Source organism: Asparagus officinalis, chromosome 1 (genome assembly GCF_001876935.1).
Source record: "Asparagus officinalis chromosome 1, Aspof.V1, whole genome shotgun sequence".
NCBI classification, from domain to species: domain Eukaryota; kingdom Viridiplantae; phylum Streptophyta; class Magnoliopsida; order Asparagales; family Asparagaceae; genus Asparagus; species Asparagus officinalis.
Window position 1 is genome coordinate 14,886,374 of NC_033794.1, and position 24,170 is coordinate 14,910,543.

The 24,170-nt window shown below is 35.2% G+C and overlaps 1 protein-coding gene across 1 annotated transcript; it reads left to right on the forward strand.

Annotated features, from left to right (window-relative positions):
• LOC109851296 (serine/threonine protein phosphatase 2A regulatory subunit B''beta-like) lies at window positions 7,656-22,636 on the forward strand. The gene is made up of 13 exons (XM_020421358.1): window positions 7,656-8,251; window positions 10,270-10,518; window positions 10,630-10,735; window positions 10,811-10,910; window positions 11,625-11,730; window positions 11,822-11,912; window positions 15,632-15,773; window positions 17,677-17,824; window positions 17,928-18,037; window positions 19,304-19,460; window positions 19,550-19,675; window positions 19,797-19,943; window positions 22,078-22,636. Exons 1-12 carry the CDS (start codon window positions 8,093-8,095, stop codon window positions 19,929-19,931), a joined length of 1,629 nt encoding a protein of 542 aa, XP_020276947.1. The 5' UTR covers window positions 7,656-8,092; the 3' UTR covers window positions 19,932-19,943; window positions 22,078-22,636.

Genomic DNA, 24,170 nt, shown 5'->3' on the forward strand with positions numbered 1-24,170 from the left:
TCATTAATCTCCAAATAGTCTATTTTACCAAAATAAATTCTTTTTAAAAATATTTATCATTCTAAAATAATTTCCTTCTGCAAAATAAATTCTTAAAAATATTATAATTATTCAAAAAATACTATTTATCACATAATTACGATTCATTCAATATTATTCATCAAACCCATGCAGATAATTATTAATAGATCTAAAATTCTAATAAAACAATTAAAAATGTAAATTTGCACGTACGATAAATATAAGAATTAAAACGAAACAAAATGAAAATCGGGATCTTGCCTCGGGAATATTGTCGAGGATGTTGTATAAGGCAGTGGGGGCCGTCAGGTGGCTGTACGGGTCACAACGGGTTCTGTGGCTCGTCGGAAAGTCAATCATGTGATAAATACAAAAAGGGAGACGTTAGTAATGATTAGCGATATTTGAAGCAATATAACGAGAGGTAAAAAATGAGCCCAAGTGAGAAGGAGATAATGTATGATAGACAATATAAATGGCTACATACGGCGAAGACGGTGGCGAAAACGGAGACCGGAGGTGGCCGAAAAACGCATGCGAAGTCGGCACAGTGCTGCTGAAATCTGCGAATTGCTTGTCGTCAAGTGATGTTTCGGACGTTACCGAGAGAGATAGAGAATGAGTTAGAGTGTGATACAAATTAGAGGTGATAGGCAATATGTAGGGCTACTCACCAGAGAAGAAATCGACAGAAATGGAGATCAGAGGTGATCGAAAAGTGCATGCGAAGTCGGCATAAAGGTGCAGTTTTCTGCAGTGCAATTGCTCACTGATCGGGTTTGTTCTTCGCTATTCGGAGCTTCTCCTTGCTGTCTGGGCTTGCCGGAGGTGGGAGGAGATTGTCGGGGTCATCGAGGTGTCTCGATAGGCTCCGACGGGGCTGGTTCGAGCGACGAGCTGCAAGAGGCGCAGGCTGTTGGCCGACGACGCTCACCGAGGGCGAGCAGTGCGAGCAGCGACGCAGTTGAGGAAGGTCGGCAGTGGACTTGGGGCTAGTCGGTGTGCAGCTAGCGTTGAGCGCATTGCGAGCGTGCCGACTGCCGGTAGACCGTGCGAAGAGAACGAGGAGAGAGGCCGGTTGACCGAGAGTCCGGCTTCGTCATATGTGAGAGAAAGAGAGAGCAGATGAAGAGGATAAAATATGGCGTGTTATCTTCGGTGGCGCCTCGTTAAATAGAAGAGCAGACGAGAACGAGACATTATATATATATTATTTCTATATATATATATATATATTATATATATATATATTATCAATACTAATATATGAAGCTCGAAGTACCGGTTAGAAAATAATTATATTATACATAATTTAATACGAAATAAATTAAATAATTATATGAATATTATCTACACATTAAAACGTACAAGTTGTACTAATACAACCAATAGTATGCAATAGTAAAAAAATACAACTAATTGTACAATTAAACGAGAATAATCAATAAAAAATATAATTACTTATATTTAAAATTAAATAATTATGGGATAATTATCTACGCAATAAAACATACAAGTTATACTAATACAACCGATAATATGTAACAGTAAAAATAATACAACAAATTATACAAATAATACGTAATTAATAATACAACATAATACAAATAGTAACAATAATACAACGTATTAATTAAAATAGTACGTAATAGTATCGATAATACAACATACAATTTCTAGAAATTTTTACTGTACTAAATAAATTTATAAATATTAAAATTATTTAAATAAATATAAAATTTGGACTTTTAAATAATAGAAAATTCTAGAAAATCAAGAAAAATATAAATACTCTTTTAAAAATAATAACTAAATATTTTAAAATACCAGAAAATAATTTTAACTAGTATCAAAAATTCATGATCATTATAGTGACAATTCTAAAAACGAAAGATTTGAGAAGTAATTTTTAAATATAAAAAGTTAGGGACTAATTTCAAATATGAAAAAGTTGGGGGACTAATATGAAAAACCCTATGTATGGGGTATCTTGGCAAAATTTAGGGGGGCCATGGCCACCCTCTATCCCCCCTAGCACTGTCACTAGTTCCAGTAACCCTTTGTCCTATATAAATCAATACAGGTAATTTAGTATATATTGAACAACTTGTAATCTTTTTTATATTATGGTATAGTACATATTAAAATTATTGAATATGAACCATGCTTAGCCACAGTTCATCTCCAATTACTTATTTTGTAGAATGATTCCGGATATTTTTAATGAGATGACACATATTCTAACAGTTCCATTAATGATATAGTCGATGCAGTTTATGGATGCTCTTGTGACCTTCACATTTTCTTCAATTTATCATTTTTTACCCACACACCCAAAGTTTTATCCTATAAACTTTTAAACCCACTCACCTCTTAAAAAAGAATTTCGTTCTGCAACCCTAAAGTTTCACTCTTATTCGTTTTTAAACCATCCACTTCAAAAATGATGTAGGACGCTTAACAGACAATTTCATGGAGGATTCGGAGAATCATGAGCTACACGTATTATTGATTTCCGTAAAGAAACAGACATATTTTCAATCCAGAAGACGAATTCTGACATATTATATATGTAAATCGCCTATCTAGACGAGACGGAGCTAACCAAACTGTCATATTTTTAAAATCTCATCAGTAATATCCAGTTTTAGCTAAAATCCAAAACTAATCAGCTTTTAGTTTATTTTTAGTAATAAAATTGGAGTTTATTTAGATTAGGAAATAAATTCAATATTAGAGTTCAATTAGATTATGAAACAAATTCAATTTTGATTCATGATTTGTTTTTTCTATTATAGGGAGTTATTTTTTAGGATAGAATTTGATTGTCTATTTCTTTGTAACTCTAGTCTTACTAGGAGCCTTGTTTATTTTTTATTTAAGCTGAGAATTGTAAGCCCTAGAGGCATAACTTTTCATCAATAAAATTTCTCTTTTAATATTTTCTTCGTGGATTCGAAGTTCTTCGTGGATTCGAATATCGTTCTTTGTGGATTCAGAGAACACCCCTTGGTGGATTCCGAGATTATCACTTCAGCGCTGCGTCAATTAGTATCAGATCTATGTTCATCCAATCCGATGGCAGGTGATGAAGTCCCTTTTTCTCGAACTGAGTTTGACATACTGAAGACCGATGTTAATCAGATGAAGACTGTGATAGAATGTATTGCATCGATAGTGGAGCGTCTGAACACGAGAGGAGTTCAAAATCACGTTGATGATCGCCAACGGCGTGATCTGACTCCACATGATGAATTCAATAGTGATGACTATGAAGCCTCACGCCTTGGTTATGATCGCATAGACCACCAAAGACAGGACAATTATGACACTAGAAGATTAAAAATATCATCCTTCAATGGAAAACTTCATGCTGATGATTTCCTTGATTGGATTGATAAAGTGGATAAGTATTTTGAGTATAAAATAATCCCAGAATGTTGAAAAGTTAAATTAGTGGTCTACAGGCTTAAAGAAAAAGCATCTGTATGGTGGGATGAAGTACTGATAAATCGATACCGTGAAGGGTAGGATTCGGTTTGAACGTGGGCAAAGATAAAGAAATTATTGAGAAACCGTTTCTGACCTTCTAACTACAAGCAATGTCAGGTGTCTTTAAAAAAATCTTTTACCTTAGCCACTATGGTCCGTCTAGCGAAGAAGGTGGAGCGAGAACTTGAGCAGAACAACATACGACTTTTATCATGGATGTTTTTAGAGAGTTATCAAACTAGTTGTGATTATGGAAAAATTAAGAAACCTCAATTTATCTCTGAGAAAGAGTCTGGATTTGTGAAGAGCACTGAGGAAGCACCAATAAAGACTTCATCAATTATGTCAATTATAGAACCGAAGGCATTTAAGACATAGATTGCTAAGGAGAAGGCTTCTCTAGTGGCAAACAACAAGACACTCACCACCGGAATGAAGATTTTGCCACCATCAAGATTCATTCTGAGGTTCCTGATGTTGATGATGATATGTTAATGAAGATGAATATTCTACATGATATTGTGAGTGATGTGATGATGATATGTTAATGAAGATGAATATTCTACATGATATTGTGAGTGATGTTACACATATTGATATTATCCCGATGGAGGAGAATGAAGATGAATATTCTACATGATATTGTGAGTGATGTTACACATATTGATATTATCCCGATGGAGGAGAATGATAAAATAGAGAGCGAGACAATTAATGATATGTGTGCATTGGTTGGTGGAGAGCTTGAGATAAAAGAGATGAAAGAATTGTGTATGGAGTATGAGGAAGAAATTTTTTTTTTGAATCAATAGTCATTAATACTTTTAACAATGGTGAGATGATACCGTCGACACTAGAATATGTGAAGCAACAAAGAAAAAATTTGGAGGAGTTTTTCATGTCAACTACAGAGCCACATATTGCCAGTTACATACACATGTCATAGAAAAGATTCATACACAAGTTTGATACAAAAGAAATCCTAGCAGAGGAGGTAAAAGAACAAATGGAGAAAATCAATACTAAATACAAGGCCAATGCTGATCATTGCAAATGAAGAAAATTATTTATCAATGAAGCTACTATTCTAACAAATATAAGCTCGGGGTCGAGCTTCTTTCAACAAGAGGAGACTGATGTAGGACGCTTAACGGACAATTTCATGGAAGATTCGGAGAATCACGAGCTACACGTATTATTGACTTTCGCAAAGAAACAATCATATTTTTCAATCAGGAAGGCGAATTTTGACATATTATATATATAAATTGCCTATCTCGATGAGACGGAGCCAAACAAATTGTTAGATTTTTAAAATCTTATCAGTAATACCTAGTTTTGGCTGAAATCTAAAAATAATCAGCTTTTAGTTTATTTTTAGTAATACAATTGGAGTCTATTTAGATTAGGAAATAAATTCAATATTAGAGTCCAATTAGATTAAGAAATTCAATTTTGATTCATGATTTGTTTCCTCTATTATAGGGAGTTTTTTTAGGATAGAATTTGATACTTTCTATTTCTTTGTAATTCTAATCTTAATAGGAGTCTTGTTTATTTTCTATTTAAGCTGAGAATTGTAAGCCCTAGACTCATAGAGGCATAACTTTTTATCAATAAATTTTTTTAATATTTTCTTTGTGGATTCGAAGATCGTTCTTTATGTATTCAGAGAACACCTCATGGTGGATTCCGATGTTATCACTTCCGCACTGCGTCAAAAAATCACTCTCAAATATAACATACCCCAAAAAATTGGCATATTTAAGTTTAAGCCCATAGCCCAAAAAATTCATAATTTTTTTATACCTAATAAATATTTCAACAATTTTCTATATGGTATAAGTCACTACATTTTTCTATAACTTGCTACCTTTTCCATATGGGGTAGCCAAATGCTTGCATCACTATTAAAATTTGTTTTCACACTAAGGTTGCAAAATTTGTGAACTATAGATGAGTTATTTTTTTGTAAACTCAACTAAGATTTGCCTCTATTATTTTGAAAACTCGCTCATTTCAAAAACGATATTGTACCTATAAACCCAAGTTTTACCTCCATTTACTTTCCAAGTCAATATATGAGAAAAAAAAGTCTAAGTCATTGTCTAGATCAGGTGCTAATTCAGCATTTTGTTGCTGATTTTACATTTAGCGGAACCTAGTTTCTTGCGAAGCTTAACGCACACTATAGCATAGACATCCGTAAAAGAACAAATGGAGAAAATCAATACTAAATACAAGGCCAATGCTGATCATTGCAAATGAAGAAAATTATTTATCAATGAAGCTACTATTCTAACAAATATAAGCTCGGGGTCGAGCTTCTTTCAACAAGAGGAGACTGATGTAGGACGCTTAACGGACAATTTCATGGAAGATTCGGAGAATCACGAGCTACACGTATTATTGACTTTCGCAAAGAAACAATCATATTTTTCAATCAGGAAGGCGAATTTTGACATATTATATATATAAATTGCCTATCTCGATGAGACGGAGCCAAACAAATTGTTAGATTTTTAAAATCTTATCAGTAATACCTAGTTTTGGCTGAAATCTAAAAATAATCAGCTTTTAGTTTATTTTTAGTAATACAATTGGAGTCTATTTAGATTAGGAAATAAATTCAATATTAGAGTCCAATTAGATTAAGAAATTCAATTTTGATTCATGATTTGTTTCCTCTATTATAGGGAGTTTTTTTAGGATAGAATTTGATACTTTCTATTTCTTTGTAATTCTAATCTTAATAGGAGTCTTGTTTATTTTCTATTTAAGCTGAGAATTGTAAGCCCTAGACTCATAGAGGCATAACTTTTTATCAATAAATTTTTTTAATATTTTCTTTGTGGATTCGAAGATCGTTCTTTATGTATTCAGAGAACACCTCATGGTGGATTCCGATGTTATCACTTCCGCACTGCGTCAAAAAATCACTCTCAAATATAACATACCCCAAAAAATTGGCATATTTAAGTTTAAGCCCATAGCCCAAAAAATTCATAATTTTTTTATACCTAATAAATATTTCAACAATTTTCTATATGGTATAAGTCACTACATTTTTCTATAACTTGCTACCTTTTCCATATGGGGTAGCCAAATGCTTGCATCACTATTAAAATTTGTTTTCACACTAAGGTTGCAAAATTTGTGAACTATAGATGAGTTATTTTTTTGTAAACTCAACTAAGATTTGCCTCTATTATTTTGAAAACTCGCTCATTTCAAAAACGATATTGTACCTATAAACCCAAGTTTTACCTCCATTTACTTTCCAAGTCAATATATGAGAAAAAAAAGTCTAAGTCATTGTCTAGATCAGGTGCTAATTCAGCATTTTGTTGCTGATTTTACATTTAGCGGAACCTAGTTTCTTGCGAAGCTTAACGCACACTATAGCATAGACATCCTAGTATGGTAGGAAGACTCATTTTAAGACCATACGAACGATAACAAAACTAAGCCATTGAATTAAAAGGCGAGTAGTCCTTGTGTCCAAACTCACTCTTAACCATAAATAATTCACATAATTAAATTTCATTCTGCTTTACATGTTAGTTGTTTAGTATGCTTTAACTTGCTATTTATTGCTTTGCCTTGCTAAATCAAATATTTAATTTTTTTTCCTTTTTATATGTTAATGCCGTGGTATCTCATAAATCAATTTTACTCTCGTTTATACTACATGTTTTGGAAAGATTGTAATCAGATACAACTATTTTATTTAATGTGGCCATGCTCTTCACTTTTCTTACTTATGTTGGATGATCAAGCTTTTTAAGTGAAAAGTCGGCCAAATTTTTTCCCCAAAATTTTGCCAAAAATAAGATATTATTATTGAAAAAAATTCCAACCAAATTTACACTCAATTTATCCTCCATGTTTTAAAAAATCCATTTATTAAAAAAATTATCGTCCATTCCAGTTCAACGTCCCTACGGAACAGTTTAACTAAAATTATCCTTCAACGTGGCCAGCAACTGAGGCTCCTCCCCATCCATCCGAGCATCCAAGCCACCGGATCCATGGACCCTTCGATAGACCACTTTAACCAACGGCTGCGATCAACGCGATCTAGCCACGTGTGCATCAAGATTCAAGCTCCCACTCCCTCTCTCCTCTCTCTCCCTCTCTCTCTCTCTGGGGGCATCATCGAGGTTTCAAAGGCCTCGTCTTTAGTTTTCTCAAACAAACGGCGAGGGCTTCCGTCCCAAAATCCCCACTCGAGATTTCCATCCCCATATCTACTCTCCCTCTCTCTCGATCTCCGATTCAAAATTCAATCCGAGTATTCATTCGAGCGAGCGCGAGAGAGGCATCGTCGATTGTGATCAGAGCTTGAAAAATCTAGGGTTTCTGTGTTTGTTCGCGGAAGTTCTACCCAGAACAGAGGATTTCGTGCTGTTATCCAATGGCGGACGAGCAAAGGGGCTTGAATCGAACAGCGTCCCGAGATTCTGCGCTAGTTGTTCCTTGTTGTTGAGAAAAAAGGGGGAAGTCTCTGTGTTTCTCTTCGTTTTTGAAATTTTCTGGAGATCTAGGGTTTGCTTTAGTTGTATGAGAGAGATAGAGGATGGTGGGAATGGACGTCGAAGTAGCTAGAGACGTCGGTTCATTTGATCCGGACCTGTTACAGCTACAAGAGATCTCTTCCATTGCGTTGAAGGATAACCCTCAGATTGCTGATCAGCTCTATTCTCAGTGGCTTACACTTCCTGAAACTGCTAGATTGGTAATATTTAAGTTGTTTTGCTTTATATTGCGTTTGCGAGTAGTACTGTCGAATTATTCGTGGGCGTAGAGTAAACTTTTACCCTGTTTAATTTTATGTATCAGGATTCAGGCGTGTGAACTTCAATGTTGTAGTAGAATAGGCATCTTAATTCGCAAATATACGGTTAAGTCTAGCTTTGAAGGACTATTCTAGTACTTTAATGATGTTAGGGAATCTATTATAGTCAAAATTTTATAGTTTTCACTCCATTAAAAGTTGGAATTTCAATATTTTAGACAGAAGAATTAGCAGAGCAACAACAACAACAACAACAAAGCCTTTATCCTAAAATTTTCGGTTGGCTATCATGCATCCTATGCTTCCATTCATTTCTATTACGGGTTATTTTTTCGTTTAGTTACTATTCTTATAACCTTCTTACTTGCTTCTAACCAAGTTCTTTTAGGTCTATTTCTTGCCTTCTTTGCCCCATTAACTATAAAGATAGAAGATCGTAACAATTTATTGGCAAAAGGAGAAAATATTGTGGGGGGAGCTATTCAGTGAATCTGATCAAGAGCATGATTATCAACATTTAATAGTGAAAATAACCAAAATTCAAAGTTGGGAAAATATCAAGGAAAAACTAATGAATAGTGTGATGGTAGATACAGAAAGCTGTTTAATGGAATTGATTATCAGTATTTGACATAAACAACAAAAAACGTAGTAAGTATCTGTCATATTGTTCTGATTTTGGTCATCAATGTTTCCTATTTAACATAAGTACCACGCAAGACATGTAATGTGGGGTAAATAACAAGGAAATCATGTTGACCTAGAATACTGTGAGGCACCTGAAGGCTATTTTGGAGAGCCGATCATTCTAAGGAAAGATTAGAGCAGGAAGAGGCTATAAATTTATTGCTTTTCTATTTATGAATTCCTTTTTCATCTGCGTCTTTATTGCATCAGTGACTCATCCAGTGAATGTTACTATTTTTTTATTACTGAGAGTATTCTATTTGGAATTTTATTAGCATTTAAATAAGCCTTGATATTTTCATTATTCTTTCAAGTTGCACACTCTTGATGACCATCTTGCTGTTGGAATCCAATCCTATATATTAATGCTTTGTCATAAACAAGGTTTTAAATGTCGCCCGACATGTCGGCCGACATATCGGTTTGAAGGCTTGACCGACACGACATGGACGTTTTCAACTTGTATGTCAGTTTTCAGGGCCAAATCGGAAATATCAGGGTCATATCGGGCATATTGGCCTATTTTTTAGCTTTAAAAAATTGACCGATATGGTACTTTTTTTAAGATCTGTTTTTTGTCATGGCGTTTGGCTTAGTGATAAATACTCAAACTCTTTAGGCCCGTTCTCATGTTTAAGGGTTTCTTATGAACCCTATAGAAAAAATTTATGAACCTAAATCCATATATTATTTACTTTTTTATATGTTTAGTCTATAGAATTTATAAAGTATGCTTATATTGAATTTATGAATGCTTAGATTACATTTAGGACACAATATTATACATATGCGCACTACCCGATATAGAAATCCGATATTTAGTCAATGTCCCCCGATATATCCTCGATTTTCGCTATCCGACATGGATTTCAACCATCCGACATGAACCCGACATCCAACATTTAAAACCTTGGTCATAAAAGATGGGTTCCTTACTGAGTTTAAAGAAAGCAAAGACTTAAATTTCGACCCCTCATCTTTGAAAAAGAATTAGTAACATCATGTTATATATTAGAACTGATTTTGGCTTCCATGTTGCTTGATATTATTAACTAAAGTAATGTTCTATCTCATTATTTCTACCCTTTTTGTTTGTTTTACAAATCTGATTCTGCTATCTAGTGCAGCTACAGGAATGTTAAAAAAATTATCATTTGCGCCAGGGTGACCTTCTCTTTTTGGTTTCCTTGGGCCCTTATGTCTGTGCTAAATGTTGTCCACTCTCTGCCAATTAAGTGGTCACAGGTCTCACCATTAGCATGTGCATGTAGGTAAAATCTTTGATTGAAGATGCAAAGTCAGGACTGCCTTTAAATGTTTCTGGGAGTTCCAATGGTGCAAATGCTACTGCAACCAATTCGTTGCCCTCCATGTTCCCTGCAGGCAGTGCACCTCCACTTTCACCAAGAAGCAGTTCTGGATCTCCACGCTTTATGAAACGTAGTTTAGGTGCTGGCCCTTCACATCTAGGATCTCCTCTGAAAATCGTTAATGAGCCTGTAAAAGAAGTTATACCTCAGGTACTGGCTTAATAAATCATTTCTTTTTGTAACCAACGAAATATTTAGCAGGATATGGAGATTGGGAAGTTAGACCTTAGTTATGATGGTTGTTTGTTGTCTGTCATGCAGTTCTACTTCCAAAATGGGCGCCCACCGCCAAATGATCTGAAAGAGCAGTGCTTATCCCGTATTGATCAGATTTTCTTTGGCCATATGGATGGACTTCAAGTCCAAGGTGGTATTTCCATTTTTCATTATTTAATGTCTCTTAATCGAATGCTAATAAACTATTTTGTTGTTGCTAAATAAGACTTTAAGTGTGTCACAAAGGAAATCTGCAAGCTACCATCATCCTTTTCCAATGTCCTTTTCAGAAAGATTGATGTTGATTGCACAGGAATGGTAACAAGGTATGCAAACTTTCTTGTATAATATTGATTAAATCTTAAGTTGATGTATTCACGTGCAACACATTCTCTGTTATTTGTAGTTTGGCTTTAAATGGGTATACATTGTACAAAATGTTCCCTTTTCTCCTATTATTATTATTTTCTTTGTTAAATCTCATTGTTAAATAAAGTAACTGTTATAATTGATGAATGTCTTGAGTGGAGTTGAGAAATGGTGCCTTTGTTCTGTGAGTAAGGTAGAGCCAACCTTTTGGGAAATTATAAGAGTGTTGGGAATACAAGGGCATTGAGGAAAGTTTTTCCTTGCAATGCTGATATACATGATAAGAACATGGATTGTAGGAGAAAAAATAGAAGGCACAAATACTTCCACATTTAGCATATGCAGTTATCTCCAACGCAAAACATAACACGAAATACTTTTTTGTGGTATCTACTATTATCTTTTTCCGTATCACGAATTACTTATATCTAAGACATGGAGAGTTGAGTTTACTGTGGCAACAGATTGTATTTCCAACATACTTTGTTTCTGTTAAAGAAAAAAAATCCTGACATCGCTTTGTGTTTCTAATTATGTGTTGGAGGATGAAAACAACTTAAAGACTAGCCTTTTTTCTTTCTTTCTTTCTTTTTTAATTAAATTTATTCTAGTCAAAGTTATTGACTGTAATTTTCAGTTAAGAGGTAACTTAGTTCATGGTATGGTTTCAGGGATGCCTTCGTTAAGTATTGGATTGATAGCAACATGATGACGAGGGATATAGCTACACAAATATTCACAATTTTGAAACAACCAGATAGGAAGTACCTCACTCAGGTCAGTCCTATGTTAAGGCAAACCAAATTTCATATTATTGACGTACAGAAAAGTTTAATTTCTAATCTCAGTTCAAAATGTGTGGGTATAGGAGGACTTCAAACCTGTTCTGCGAGAACTTTTGGCAAGCCATCCAGGGTTGGAGTTCTTGCAAAGCACTCCTGAGTTTCAGGAAAGATATGGTGAGCTCTCTTAGCTATTTCCATTCCAATAACTGAAGTAGCATTCCTGTCTAATCATGTGTAGAGTCCTGGAACATGGCTTGCTACATAGGTGCATGCTTTCCTTGTAATTGATGATAAGCACAACATCTTTTGCTTCATAGTCGTATTTCACAATGCCTGTTGCTCTTATTTTCAACAATGCCTTTTCTGTTACGAGTTATCAATTAGTGCTTGTTCCATCTTAGGCTTTAAGTTATGGTGCTGTTACTGTGACGTGGACTCTATAAAATTCGATCAGAATCAACTCTTTTATAAGACTTAGCAATCTGTATTGACTCATAATCCGGCAACGTATTTATGGCTTGTCTAGTTGGATGGTGTGAAGTACTCTATTTAGTAATGGTGTGACAGATTAACTTAAGATGCAGCAAAAGAAGTTGAAAGGTGCTTATCCAATACTTGGAAGAGATGCTATAGAGCTCAGTGAAAGAATATATGACAATTAGACTTGACTTTTTGGAAATTAAAATGTTAGGAAATAAAGAATGCTGGTAGCACATGAGAAAAACGTATAGGGAATACGATTAGGGTAGAGGTGGGGTTAAGGTTGTAACTCAGAAGCATGTTGAACATGGTAGCTAGTCTTTAAGTCAATTTTAATTTGAGCTTGAGATAGGAAAAGGATTTAAGTTCATTTTGAATAGTAATGTGAAATGGGAAACATAAGATGAATGTTAGGAGTGAATGTAGCTGCAGGGCCAAGTAGGGCTGTGAGATATACCTAATTAGTAATAGCTCACTGATCTTATGTAGCCTGAGGTTCGTAGGGGAATTGAGTTCATTTTGAATAGTTATTTGAGATGAGACACATAGGGGCAGGTTAGGTGTGTATGTAACTCCAGGTCCAAGTAGGGCTGTATATACCCAATAACCCACTAATCTCATGGCTAGCACGTTGATCATGGAGGATTTTTATATGTGTGTTGGTTATCCATTGGTCAGGCTCTGATCCTGCTGTTTCAAACAGATAATAGTGAATTCAACCCTACGTTTATTTGCCCATTTGCATATATCTTTATATACTTTCAGTTCTTAAGTTTAAGGACAATATGATCAAATTCTGTTAAAGTATTGTTGAAAACTCAAGTTTCCCCCTAAAGTATCAATTTACCTATTTCCCCTCTTAAACTATATGTATGTGCCTAGTGTGGTCATTTTGTGAGCCCACAATCAAATATTTAACAGCTTAAAGATGTGATAGTATTTGTTTTGCATTTGTGGTATTTTAGGCAATTTAGAAAATTATTTTTAAATTTCAAAAGAGGGTTAAGGAGTAAACATTTTTGGAACAAGTAGTTAAGGGATTTTTTTGGTCTAGGATAAAGAGAAGACAGACCGATAAAAAACCGTGAAGAAATGCAAAGAAACACCATAATGTAATATGCTAAATATTTGACCATGTGCTCAGGAAATGACCACATTGAACCCACGAACATAGTTTAAGGGATAAAATAGGTAAATTGATACTCAAGCGTGGAAGTTGAGAGTTCACTCATACTTTTAGGATGAATTAGTTATTTTGTCCTAAGTTTAACTTGTGTGTGCGCACATGCATGTGCACGCGCACATCATATATTCCGTTGATAAGATGCTCTGCTAACCCTTTTTAGTACAGTCCCTTTGAATGATTCTTTACAACTTCTGTTAATATTTGTTACTTTCATTTAGATATTACTAAAATACTTTCATAGTCATTTCATGGAAAATATGTTGGCTACGTACGAATAAATTAAATAGGAATCTGATAATATACACGAGCCATGAGGATACAGAACCAACCCTTGTTACTTTCTCTATACCAACCTTGCTTCCTTTTATCAGTTTTGGGTCTGATTCAATCATATTTTTGTTCTTGGATGCTCGCAAATTAATTGTTTTTTTTGTAACGCTAAAGTTTTAAGGGCGAGGAGTTTAAATCTAATATTTTTTTGTGGATACACTAATGGGTGTCTATCAAGAAGCTTGACTTAACAACACAAGTGGATGTCTGTTTGCTAGATTTGGAATATTTATGTTTTGAGATGCACAATTGGATTACATTGATTGTATACATCTTGGTATTCTAGTATACATAAATTGCAGTACCAGTCACTGTGGCTAATGTTTTTTGTAACACTGGTGTGATTGGCCTACATTGGTCCTTCTCTTACATGCATCTTTATATGCTCGTGTAGTAATATTCTACATTGTAACACAAAGGAAAGCAGTGGCCGTTCACGTTCACTCACTCAAGTTAGGGATGCAACGAAAACGCGGAACTGAAAGCATATATCCGTAATAGGAGGAAGCAGACATAGAAGTTAGAATATTGGCTTAATATATAGGAGAATTGGCATCAAATTGGCAAATGTGTTTTCATTCAAGTCCTTGCTGAAGTTTTCGTTAGTCTTTCTCCAATAAAAAAACTGTGGCTAATGTTGTTGGCGTTTAAGAAAATTCTTTAGTGGCATTCTTCTGAGATGGCCATATTAGATAAATGTATTTTGTTTCAAATGGAGTTGAGCCTAATAATTCAGTGCTGTGCATATGTTGCATTCTTAGACATGCATCCTTCTATGTTCAACTTATCATGTCTATTATTGCCTTTAGCATCATCGTCTTCAACATTTCTCTAAGGCAGTGGTTTCCCACTTTATTCTTTCAAGGAAGCGTTAGAAATGTACCGGGTGAGTTGATATTCCTGCCAGTGTTTGAGGAAGCAAGGCACGGTGTACAGATTGGTGCTACTGCTGCCTAGCTTCCTAGGAGAAATTTTAAATGTTGTATATTAGTTCATGATGGGTATTTATAGAAGCAGTAGCTTCAAATACGTGGGGACTACAAGATATTTTTTGGGTTGTATCCTAACATTCTTTTTAAAATAATGACTGGATCACAATGAACCTTCGCTCACACTGATTTAGCCAGCATCCAAAATTGAGTGTAGTAGGAATGATAACAGTAAGATGGATGGTTGACAATATGCCAACATAGAGGGAAATAAGAAACTGGTATCCCCAAGAACTTACAGGTGATTCTCAATATAAAATGTGGGAAGGCCCAATAAGATGGTTGGGCTGGTGTAGAGGAGGCCGGAGAGTGTGAAATTCGAACTTACTCGATCCTAATTAATTGAGGAACAAAACTAGAATTAAACCTAAAGAGAGATGGATGGAGGAATTAACAAGGACAGGTTGATGCTGTTCTGTCTGAATTCTGAAGTGATGGCTCTTAAAAAGCTGAATGGAAGAAAAAGATCCATCCAGAAAAGCTCTGAACCTTTGAAATTTTTGTGTTCTTTCATCTATTTCGTGTCTTTTTTCTTGCAACAGTGCTTTGTCTCAGTACCTTGTGCTAGTTTTTATGTTAATCTTACATCTTTGGAGCTTGTTAAGAAAGTGATGGTATCTTCTCGGACTTTGTCAAACCTTTACAGGATCTTGGTCAATATAACCAGCAAACCTTAGGCACCAATGTCTCAGGCTTTAAATATAATGCTTTGTTTCTGAAATCTACAAATGAATCGTGTTTGTTGAAATATCGTTTTATCAAATATCTGTAACAATTCTTACAAATTGCTGTGCTTCATATATGACATTATGTGTTAGTTTGTGTAATTTAGTGTGGTTTACATATATATTTCTTAATATCAAGTGCCTCAGCATTTGTCTAACATATGATTGGATTGTTGCAACCAGCGGAAACTGTCATATATAGAATATTTTACTATGTGAATAGATCTGGAAATGGCCACCTCACCCTCAGGGAGCTTAAAAGAGGAAATTTAATTGCTGCATTGCAGCATGCTGATGAGGAAGAGGATATTAACAGAGTTTTAAGGTACGCCATGTTGGCTAGTATAGTTTTTTTTTTCAATTTGCATGACGTTTTCTTAATGGTTGTTATTTTCCATGTGTTGCTTCTTAGAGGCCAGTATGATGAAATTATTCTGAAACTTCAATAAATATGTTATCTTACGCTCAAGGTGCAAGCATAGTTTTGCCCATGAAGATTGCCATAAAAAACCTACTTCGACCACTTCAGCCAAATGCCAGAGCAAATGCTCCTAGTTCGCTTTGCAGTCTCGGAGTCTTGCTTTGTCTGGTTTAGGGGCCTGAAACTCCACTTCTATCTGCATTTTAACTAGTGTGCTAAAGTGGGAAAAAAGGTCCCAGTTTAATCTTTCACTTATTCTGTGCAATTCAACTCTATGAAATCATCTGTGGTCTCTCTATGGTCCCAGTGGTAACTAGTGTTTAAAAAATCGGTTGACATGCCTGACAAGTCAGAAGTGTCATCTCATGGGGCTTGCAAGAACAAGAAAGGTTTTACATGTTTATAATTTTCGAAAATGATAGATGGCATACCGGGTATTTCCTGATAAGTTGGGAGGAAGTTTGGGGTTTTTTCAATATGTCAGGTGACATTGTAACATCAAATCTCAGTCAGAATGATGCTATAGTAGGTTCTATGGTAAAAATCATTTAAATGTTCGGTTTGTATTTAAGGCTCAAACCCAAATATGAATCTCTTGAACCTTAACTGCCTGTTACCCTTTCACCCTGAATTGTATGTCACCATCAGTAAGCCCCTCCTCTTTCTTGATCGCTTTTTACCTCTCGTGATTCCTTTATTTGTATCTCTTCTAATCTCTCTACCCCCTAAACATATCTTGTTTACATGATTTTGTTTTTTGTATTTTAGAGTTCATTGAGGAGATCTATATGTACATGCACTATCCAATGACACTTCAATATTTACTAAGGATTTTTTCTGTCCGACACGATTGATGACTCCCATATCTGAGATTTCGAACACTGATGGTGGTCAACAACTGTATTTATTAGGAAAAAATCTTGTAACTACAAAAGGTTTGTCAAATATTCAAAAGTTTATTTATTAGTGATTTAATAATGTTTGTGTAAGCCAAAATTCTTAAATTTTTGTATTATGTTATTTTCCTTATTCTCATCGTTTGTCTTTACTCTATAATTTTGTAAATAATTGACTTTTTTACTTTTGTAAAAAAACTTTATTGATTCAGTTGCACTTAAAGTAGTATATTTATAAAGAAATTTTAATACATATATTGTTGTTAGTACTTCCTAGATGTCTTCTTAGACTTTATATTGATGATTCAGTTATTATTTATTGTACTTGTCTTTGAGGTGCTTCAGTTGTTATTTGTCATTGTCTATAGTCTTGAACCATTAGATATACCTTTTCCTTTTTAGATTTCTCACATTTCCATTTATTATTATTTTTTTCATTTGTTTAGTTTTTAATTCATTGGAAGAAATGTATTTGGTGGTTTTCACCGCTAAAGCTTATAAAATTCTAAGCCATATCTTGCTGCTTTGCCCTGTTTTTTTTGGTTTACACAATTTGTGGGTTTGTGCCTCCAAATTTGAAGGATCAAATGCGCACACACAAGGCATCTCCGATACCTCCCAACCCTCCTCCCCCAACAAAACATGCACACACATTATCACTGCCACCAGAAAGAAACTCTAACCAAGAAAAGGAAGATAAATTTTGTAGGTCCTGCTTGCTTGAAAGAACAGCTGTATAGAAGCTTTTAGCTATAACATTGGCTGTAAAATTTTGCCAGTGTCTTTGAGCCTAATGTATCGTATTGTGTAGTAAGCTGCTTCATCTGGCTGGGGAACTGCCTAACCTGTTCCATGCATATGGATTGAAAGCAGAAACAACGTGAAGTTCTGATATTGCTCATTTTGTGCAGGTATTTCTCTTATGAGCATTTCTATGTGATATACTGCAAATTTTGGGAGCTGGACACAGATCATGACTTCTTGATCAATAAGGAGAACCTTATCAGATATGGAAACCATGCACTTACTTACAGAATAGTTGATAGAATTTTCTCGCAGGTTTGTGTTTACTTTTTACCAGATATTATGTGAACAACTTATCTATACTGAGTGATAATCTGCTTCTTTATTTTCTTTTTTCTTTTTTCAAATTCTTACATAGGTTCCAAGAAAATTTACCAGCAAGGTCGAAGGAAAGATGGGATATGAAGATTTTGTTTATTTCATGCTGGCAGAGGAGGATAAATCATCTGAGCCCAGCCTTGAGTACTGGTAATGAGATGCATGCCAATTAATTACTATGATAAGCAATTTCACGCATAGGTTATAACAAATTTTCTGATTTTCTTTCATAGCTAGATATTTCTTTGGAAAATACAGTTGTATTAAAATGAATCCATTTTTCTAAATGTGAAATTTAATAGTTCAACAGCGGGGATAGGGAATAATCCAAGAATCTTTGGTTCCTATATGCTTCTTGAAGGCTTCAAAATTCAAATACAACTCTATTTCTGTGGCTCCTACCAAGTAGTCTCATCAGTCTCTGCTGCTCGGATGTAAACATCTCAAGCAATTCTCTTTCATATTATCCCATTGAAGAAACTTCTAGCTTCTGGATATCACTCATTGCTTATCCTATTTTTCTCAAATCGCTGATTGTCCATCTCAACATGTGAGATTTTACATACAATTCAACAAGCCTTGTTTGCTATTCTAGTCAAAGCATTCTTATATTATTTAGGCTGGCATCTGGCCATATCACATTCTTTTCTTTACTTTTTTTTCCTTTTTCCCCCTTTTTTTCCAACGTATACTTGATTTGAAAGCATTCTAGTCAAAACATTCATGGCTTGATTGAGTTGGTTGTACATCAAATCATAGCTTTTTTGAAATTCTCTTGTCCTTTCTCTTCTTCTCCTTTCACTTTAATAACTTTATATTAGACCTCTCCTAGAGAAATATAGTCTGGGGACTTATGTCCATGATATGTTATAGATAATATGTCATAGATGCATCCAAGATCTGAATTTAGAAACTGAATGTGTTAATTGATTCAGAAAGTTTAATTCGACCCTTAAATGCATTAAGTTTCGACAATTTGTCCAGCATCTTATTGAGGGAATATGGTTGTTCACATAGCTATTCAGTCATATAAACTTGAAATAATTTGATGATAATTTAAGAAGTAGTGCTTTCTTGCTCTCACAATTTCATGGTATGTTTAAAGAAAATAAACACTTGCTTATTCATATATAACTTTCTAGTTATATCTGCAATTTTCACTTCTTTGTCTGTTGTGTGTGTGTGTGTGCATGCATACATATTACATATTATCTTTTCCATATCTTTGTGGGACCTCTCCCCTCGTTTTGAAAATTTCGCATGTTCTCCATGTTTGTATCAGGTCACATATCCGTATCATCTATAATTCATGTCCATGCTCAGTTGAAGAACCATGCTCCACTGAAAAGCACTCTTCTTCAACTGATCATTTATGTATTGATGTATTCAAGCACTTACCTATTGTTGAATTTTCAGGTTCAAATGTATTGATTTGGATGGAAATGGAATCCTCACACCCAATGAAATGCAATTCTTTTACGAGGAACAATTGCATCGTATGGAATGCATGGCTCAGGAACCTGTACTATTTGAAGACATTTTGTGTCAGATGGTTGATATGATTGGACCAGAGGTCATTCTGTGTATATGTTTTATTTTATGGATTTATTTTATCTTGACTAGTTAATGATGACTGAAGTTTTTCTCACGATCTATGTGCAGAATGAAAGCTACTTTACGCTGCGCGATTTGAAGGGCTGCAAACTCTCAGGGAATGTTTTTAATATTCTTTTCAATCTCAACAAGTTCATGGCATTTGAAACCCGTGATCCGTTCCTTATTCGTCAGGTGAGTTCAGTGTCTCACAATTTATGTATATTTTACATCTCTATGATCTCAAGTAAAGTAGTTTTTCTGGAATTCAAGTTGCATTGCTATGCTGTGAGCTGATAGCTTTTTCGATTTGCAGGAGCGTGAAGAACCGACATTGACAGATTGGGACCGCTTTGCCCACAGGGAATATTTAAGGCTGTCCATGGAAGAAGACGATGCCTCTAATGGAAGTGGGGATGTTTGGGATGAATCCCTTGAGGCTCCCTTTTGAAATTGAAGTCAGGTAAACGACTTGCGTGTAGTTGTCTTTTTTAGCTTGACGCTAAATTTGATATCAGATGGCTCTGAACTTATGGTATTATTTGATGGTAATGGAGATTTCCTTTCATTTTCCTAATTTTAGCCACAGTTCTTGTATACAGTTGTAACAATTTTCTGATTGTCGAAGATGGACATTAATGCATGGACCTTTCAATTCTTTTTACTGGGAAGACTTGCTTTTTCTGGAATTTAAAAATCATTACATAGTGTGTTTTCCTATGGGGATTCTACATATGTTGGAATACTTGCTATCTTGTCATGCTATAATCATTATAAAAATGCTGACCAAGATACTCTTGCTCAACCAATAGGACTTGAGACAGTGGCGTGTGATCCCAACCTCCCATTTATTCCACCAAGATACGTATTCTATTAGGTCCCTACATGTCACTCATGCTCGAGTTTGATTGATTGTAGTCCAAGAAGAATAGCCCAAACACCATGACTTGCTGCATTACATTGACACAACATATTACATCAACAAACATCATAATCTGAAAAGTACACAAAAACAGAAGTATCACGTTAAGTACTGACACATGTTTGACATAGTTTCATGCTAAAGGTTCTTTGCTTCATAAAGCATGACTCATGACTAATTGTTATTGGTAAAGTTCTTACAAAACTAAAGGGGTTAGCTCAATTATTAATTCTTATGTGCATGCACATCTGCCCTCATACAGTACTTTTAAATTAGAAGGAAGGTTGTGTAATAAGAGTGAACTCATGGCAATTGGCTACTGTTGCCATTAAGATTGAAGATGTCGAAGAGAGTGCATGTATGGGGGAGGGGGTGTTTGGAAGGTGCGGAAACTTTAGTAAAAGATTTGCAGAGAAAGTGAGTCCAATCAATAATTGTCTATACTTTCCACATAGATTGCACAATGAGAACTGGTTGCAAAATATCGTCAAATTTTAAAGAACCTTCAAAAGATCGGCGTGCGCTCGGTAGACCATGAGTGGGTAAAAGGTTTGCATGGAGAAGTAAAAATAGCGTGACAATATTCAAGTGCTATATTTAAGAACTATATAAACTTCCATGGGAGAATACTTTATATGTTAATGTTAATTAGCTTAAATCAGTTACTAAAGGGTGAGGCGATTCTGTTAAACAGGAACCAGAACAATCTGAAAAAAAATAACCTGTAGAGCTTTAAAACAGGCAGAAGTGACACCTTCCTTGAAATGACAAACATACCGAGTCATTCAAAACTCAAGTAATCTAAGTCATCCAACATAGATGCCATTCCTATTCCACATGTTATGGCAGGCACCATAATTCTTATATCTTTCTGTTTGTATCTTTAGAGGAAAAACTTAGTTAATTAGACACGCAGCCACATAGCTTCTGCAGTATATTATGTTGAGTTGGTTCATATGCGATATATGGTGATTCTGTAAGATCAGAAAATAGCGTTCAAAATCTTTTTAGTTTGTTGGCTTATTTCTTGTTCTTGCTTGCTTGCTAACTTGGCAACTTGTGCTACAAAAGAGTTCTATTGATATATTCTTGATAACTAATTCAACAAACAACACAACAAAGCTTTTTTATCCCAAACTTTTGGTGTCAGAATTCTTGATAGCGAATGTAATTAAAAGGTCCTCATTCGACTACTGACTAAACACAAACCTTGCATAATCAGAGACCGATACATTCAGTAGAACAACTTTTAACAATTTACTATAATGACAAACTTGGCTTCTTTCATTTCTAAATTACACAAAACTACCATGTATGTTCTTATGTATTTCCACTACCACAAAAACTTCTTAAATTGCAAGAACCTCTGTGGAATTTCTCGATAATTTTCACTTATCCTGCATTATCTTGCCACTTCTTATGCGTCAGTTAGCTTCCACTTGTTAAGTTTCTGGATAAAACATAGTTTACGCGTGGACTTGTGGTTACTTACATGGAATCTCAAGGGAAAAAAGGTAATTCAATGTCATTACTGTTGCTAGAGTGATTAATTTAGCCATTAAGAAATCCAACTTCCATCAACCAACCCAGCTATATTATTTCTCTTGCATTATAGTTTTATTCTCAGCTGTGGCCGCCTTTCATTAATGCCATATGCATGGTTTTGATCTTGTAGGTGACAGCAAGAAAACTAGTCTTTGAGTGCATTTGCTCAAAGCTGAACAGGAAAGCAAATCATACATCGCAAGGGAAGCTTTTACTTATTAAACAAATTTTTTTTTGGGAGCAACATCTGATTTTTTGTCAGAACTTCAGATATAACCTTCGTCAATTCTGTGAGAACTGTGCAACTGATTTCTGGTGGGCAAGATTTTTGTTGCTGAGATAGAAGCTGGGTGAACAATGTTCCTAAGATCAGCAAGCAAGATGTGGAGAGGCAACATTCAAGGCCTTTTTCTATCCATAATCATGAAAGTGGGTATTTATTGGACATTGGTCTTAGTTTTAGGGTAGAATTAAAATTTATCAGTTGGCTGGCATTTTGTTTTCTTTTTCTATTATTCCCCTGTAAAAATTGTCTAAAAAGTATGGGCTGGTTTTGTTGCTGTGTTTTGCTTCTTCCTGACGAGTAAACTGTGCTCAGGTGGTCTGTCTTAAACTTCAGTTTTTTTACATGTTATTCTGTTTATTGGATTCATTATAATGAAAAGAAAGCAAACCATCTATCTCTTTCATTCTGTTAAACTTGTAGGATTCAAATTTTAGATTTGTGAATTGTGATGGATGAACTGATGAAGGTATCATATGTCTTAGAAGTGTGTCTCAAGCATTAATTTCTTTATTTCTTTCTTTCATTTGGTAATTATGTAGTAGTTGCCAGCTAATTCTGGTAACGCGTGGAGCTACCATCAGGTTAAAGCTTCGAACAGTTTGTTTTAAAATTTACACAGACGAATATCTGTTTTAATTCCAGAAGCTTGGTTTACTGTTTCTTCTGAACTTCCATGCAAGCTCTCAAAATCTGTCATTTTTGAGGAGGGAGATCACGGAGCAAGCTTTGGAGCTAATTCAGCCTGGATCAAGTTGAGATCTTCTCAACTGATCGCTGTTCTTGCAGCTTTCGCATACGGTTTCTTATGTGGGAGTTTGTCTTTCTGGTCATTAACAAAAGGGCAAGAGCTGATTGTATTGGTTGCTAACGTCTTCTAAATTTTTGTATCAGCACAGTCACATCCCCTTGAATCTCATAATATGTTCATCGACATCAATTTAGTTGCAATTTAGCCCTTCGTTAAACTGAGGGCGGAGAGAATTTATGGCCGCACGGGTAAATCTCAATCTAGAATTGGAAGCTAAAAAATAGATTAGTGATGTAAATCCGACCGCTCTCATAATAAAGGGGTTTCCTCCTCATTTAGTCGAAAGATATTGTTTACTAATACCAAGACCCAAATTGGACCATCTTCTTCAAGCGTTGTACTGTATTAACTAAACCGATGGCAATGTTTAATCAGCAACGCACCTAAAGTTAGCTTAACCGTCCAAATAAACTCCACACGAAGTAAATTAATTCATGGCATGAATCTAAAATGGAAACTGATCGGAAAGGGACGTGCGGAAAGGAGTTAGTTATGGGTTTCTTAAGGAAGTAACAACATCCACTCATGCAAAAAGGAGGGCCACAGCTTTGCTACGGAAGCGTAGCCGCGGGGTGCCCGTTCGTTGCCACGTCAACAGGGTATGGTTGCTGTTTCGAGCTCTGGATGCGTAGCGGATCCGGGGTGTGTGGATCCCCCGAGGTACTCTTCTTGCAAGCGAAGCAAACGTAATCATTGACGTGCCCTCGTTTTTGTAACAGCTAACCTTACGTGCACCTGAACTATCCCATTCGGGCCCATCTCCACCCTCTCTTGATCCATATAAACAACCTCTTACTATTGTGAAATTAATTCATTCGAAAAAAATTATTGTGAAATTAACACGGTATTCCCATACTATCATCTCAAAAGAGTAGAAATATTTTATGCTTTCCTTATAGAAAGTACCGAACAATGAAGAGACTTTGGCAAGATATCCTTTGCATGAAAAAAAAAGACGCTGACCCATTTAATGCTCGGAGCTAGCCAATAGGAGCTGCAGCAGCACCTGACGCCCTTCTTTTTCCCGCCAATACGATCGACTCACGTGATCCTCTTCCTTGTTTACCCTCGCGAAATTACCAAATTATTCAGGAGACAACCGCTGATTAATTACTCAGCCGAGGGTAGT

Excerpts from the sequence above, each read along its gene's own strand:
- LOC109851296 (XM_020421358.1), top strand. The coding sequence starts at position 8,093 with ATGGTGGGAATGGACGTCGAAGTAGCTAGAGACGTCGGTTCATTTGAT. Across the intron at positions 11,913-15,631 it reads TGAGTTTCAGGAAAGATATG|CGGAAACTGTCATATATAGA; the intron begins GTGAGCTCTCTT and ends TGTTGCAACCAG. Across the intron at positions 17,825-17,927 it reads TTGATAGAATTTTCTCGCAG|GTTCCAAGAAAATTTACCAG; the intron begins GTTTGTGTTTAC and ends ATTCTTACATAG.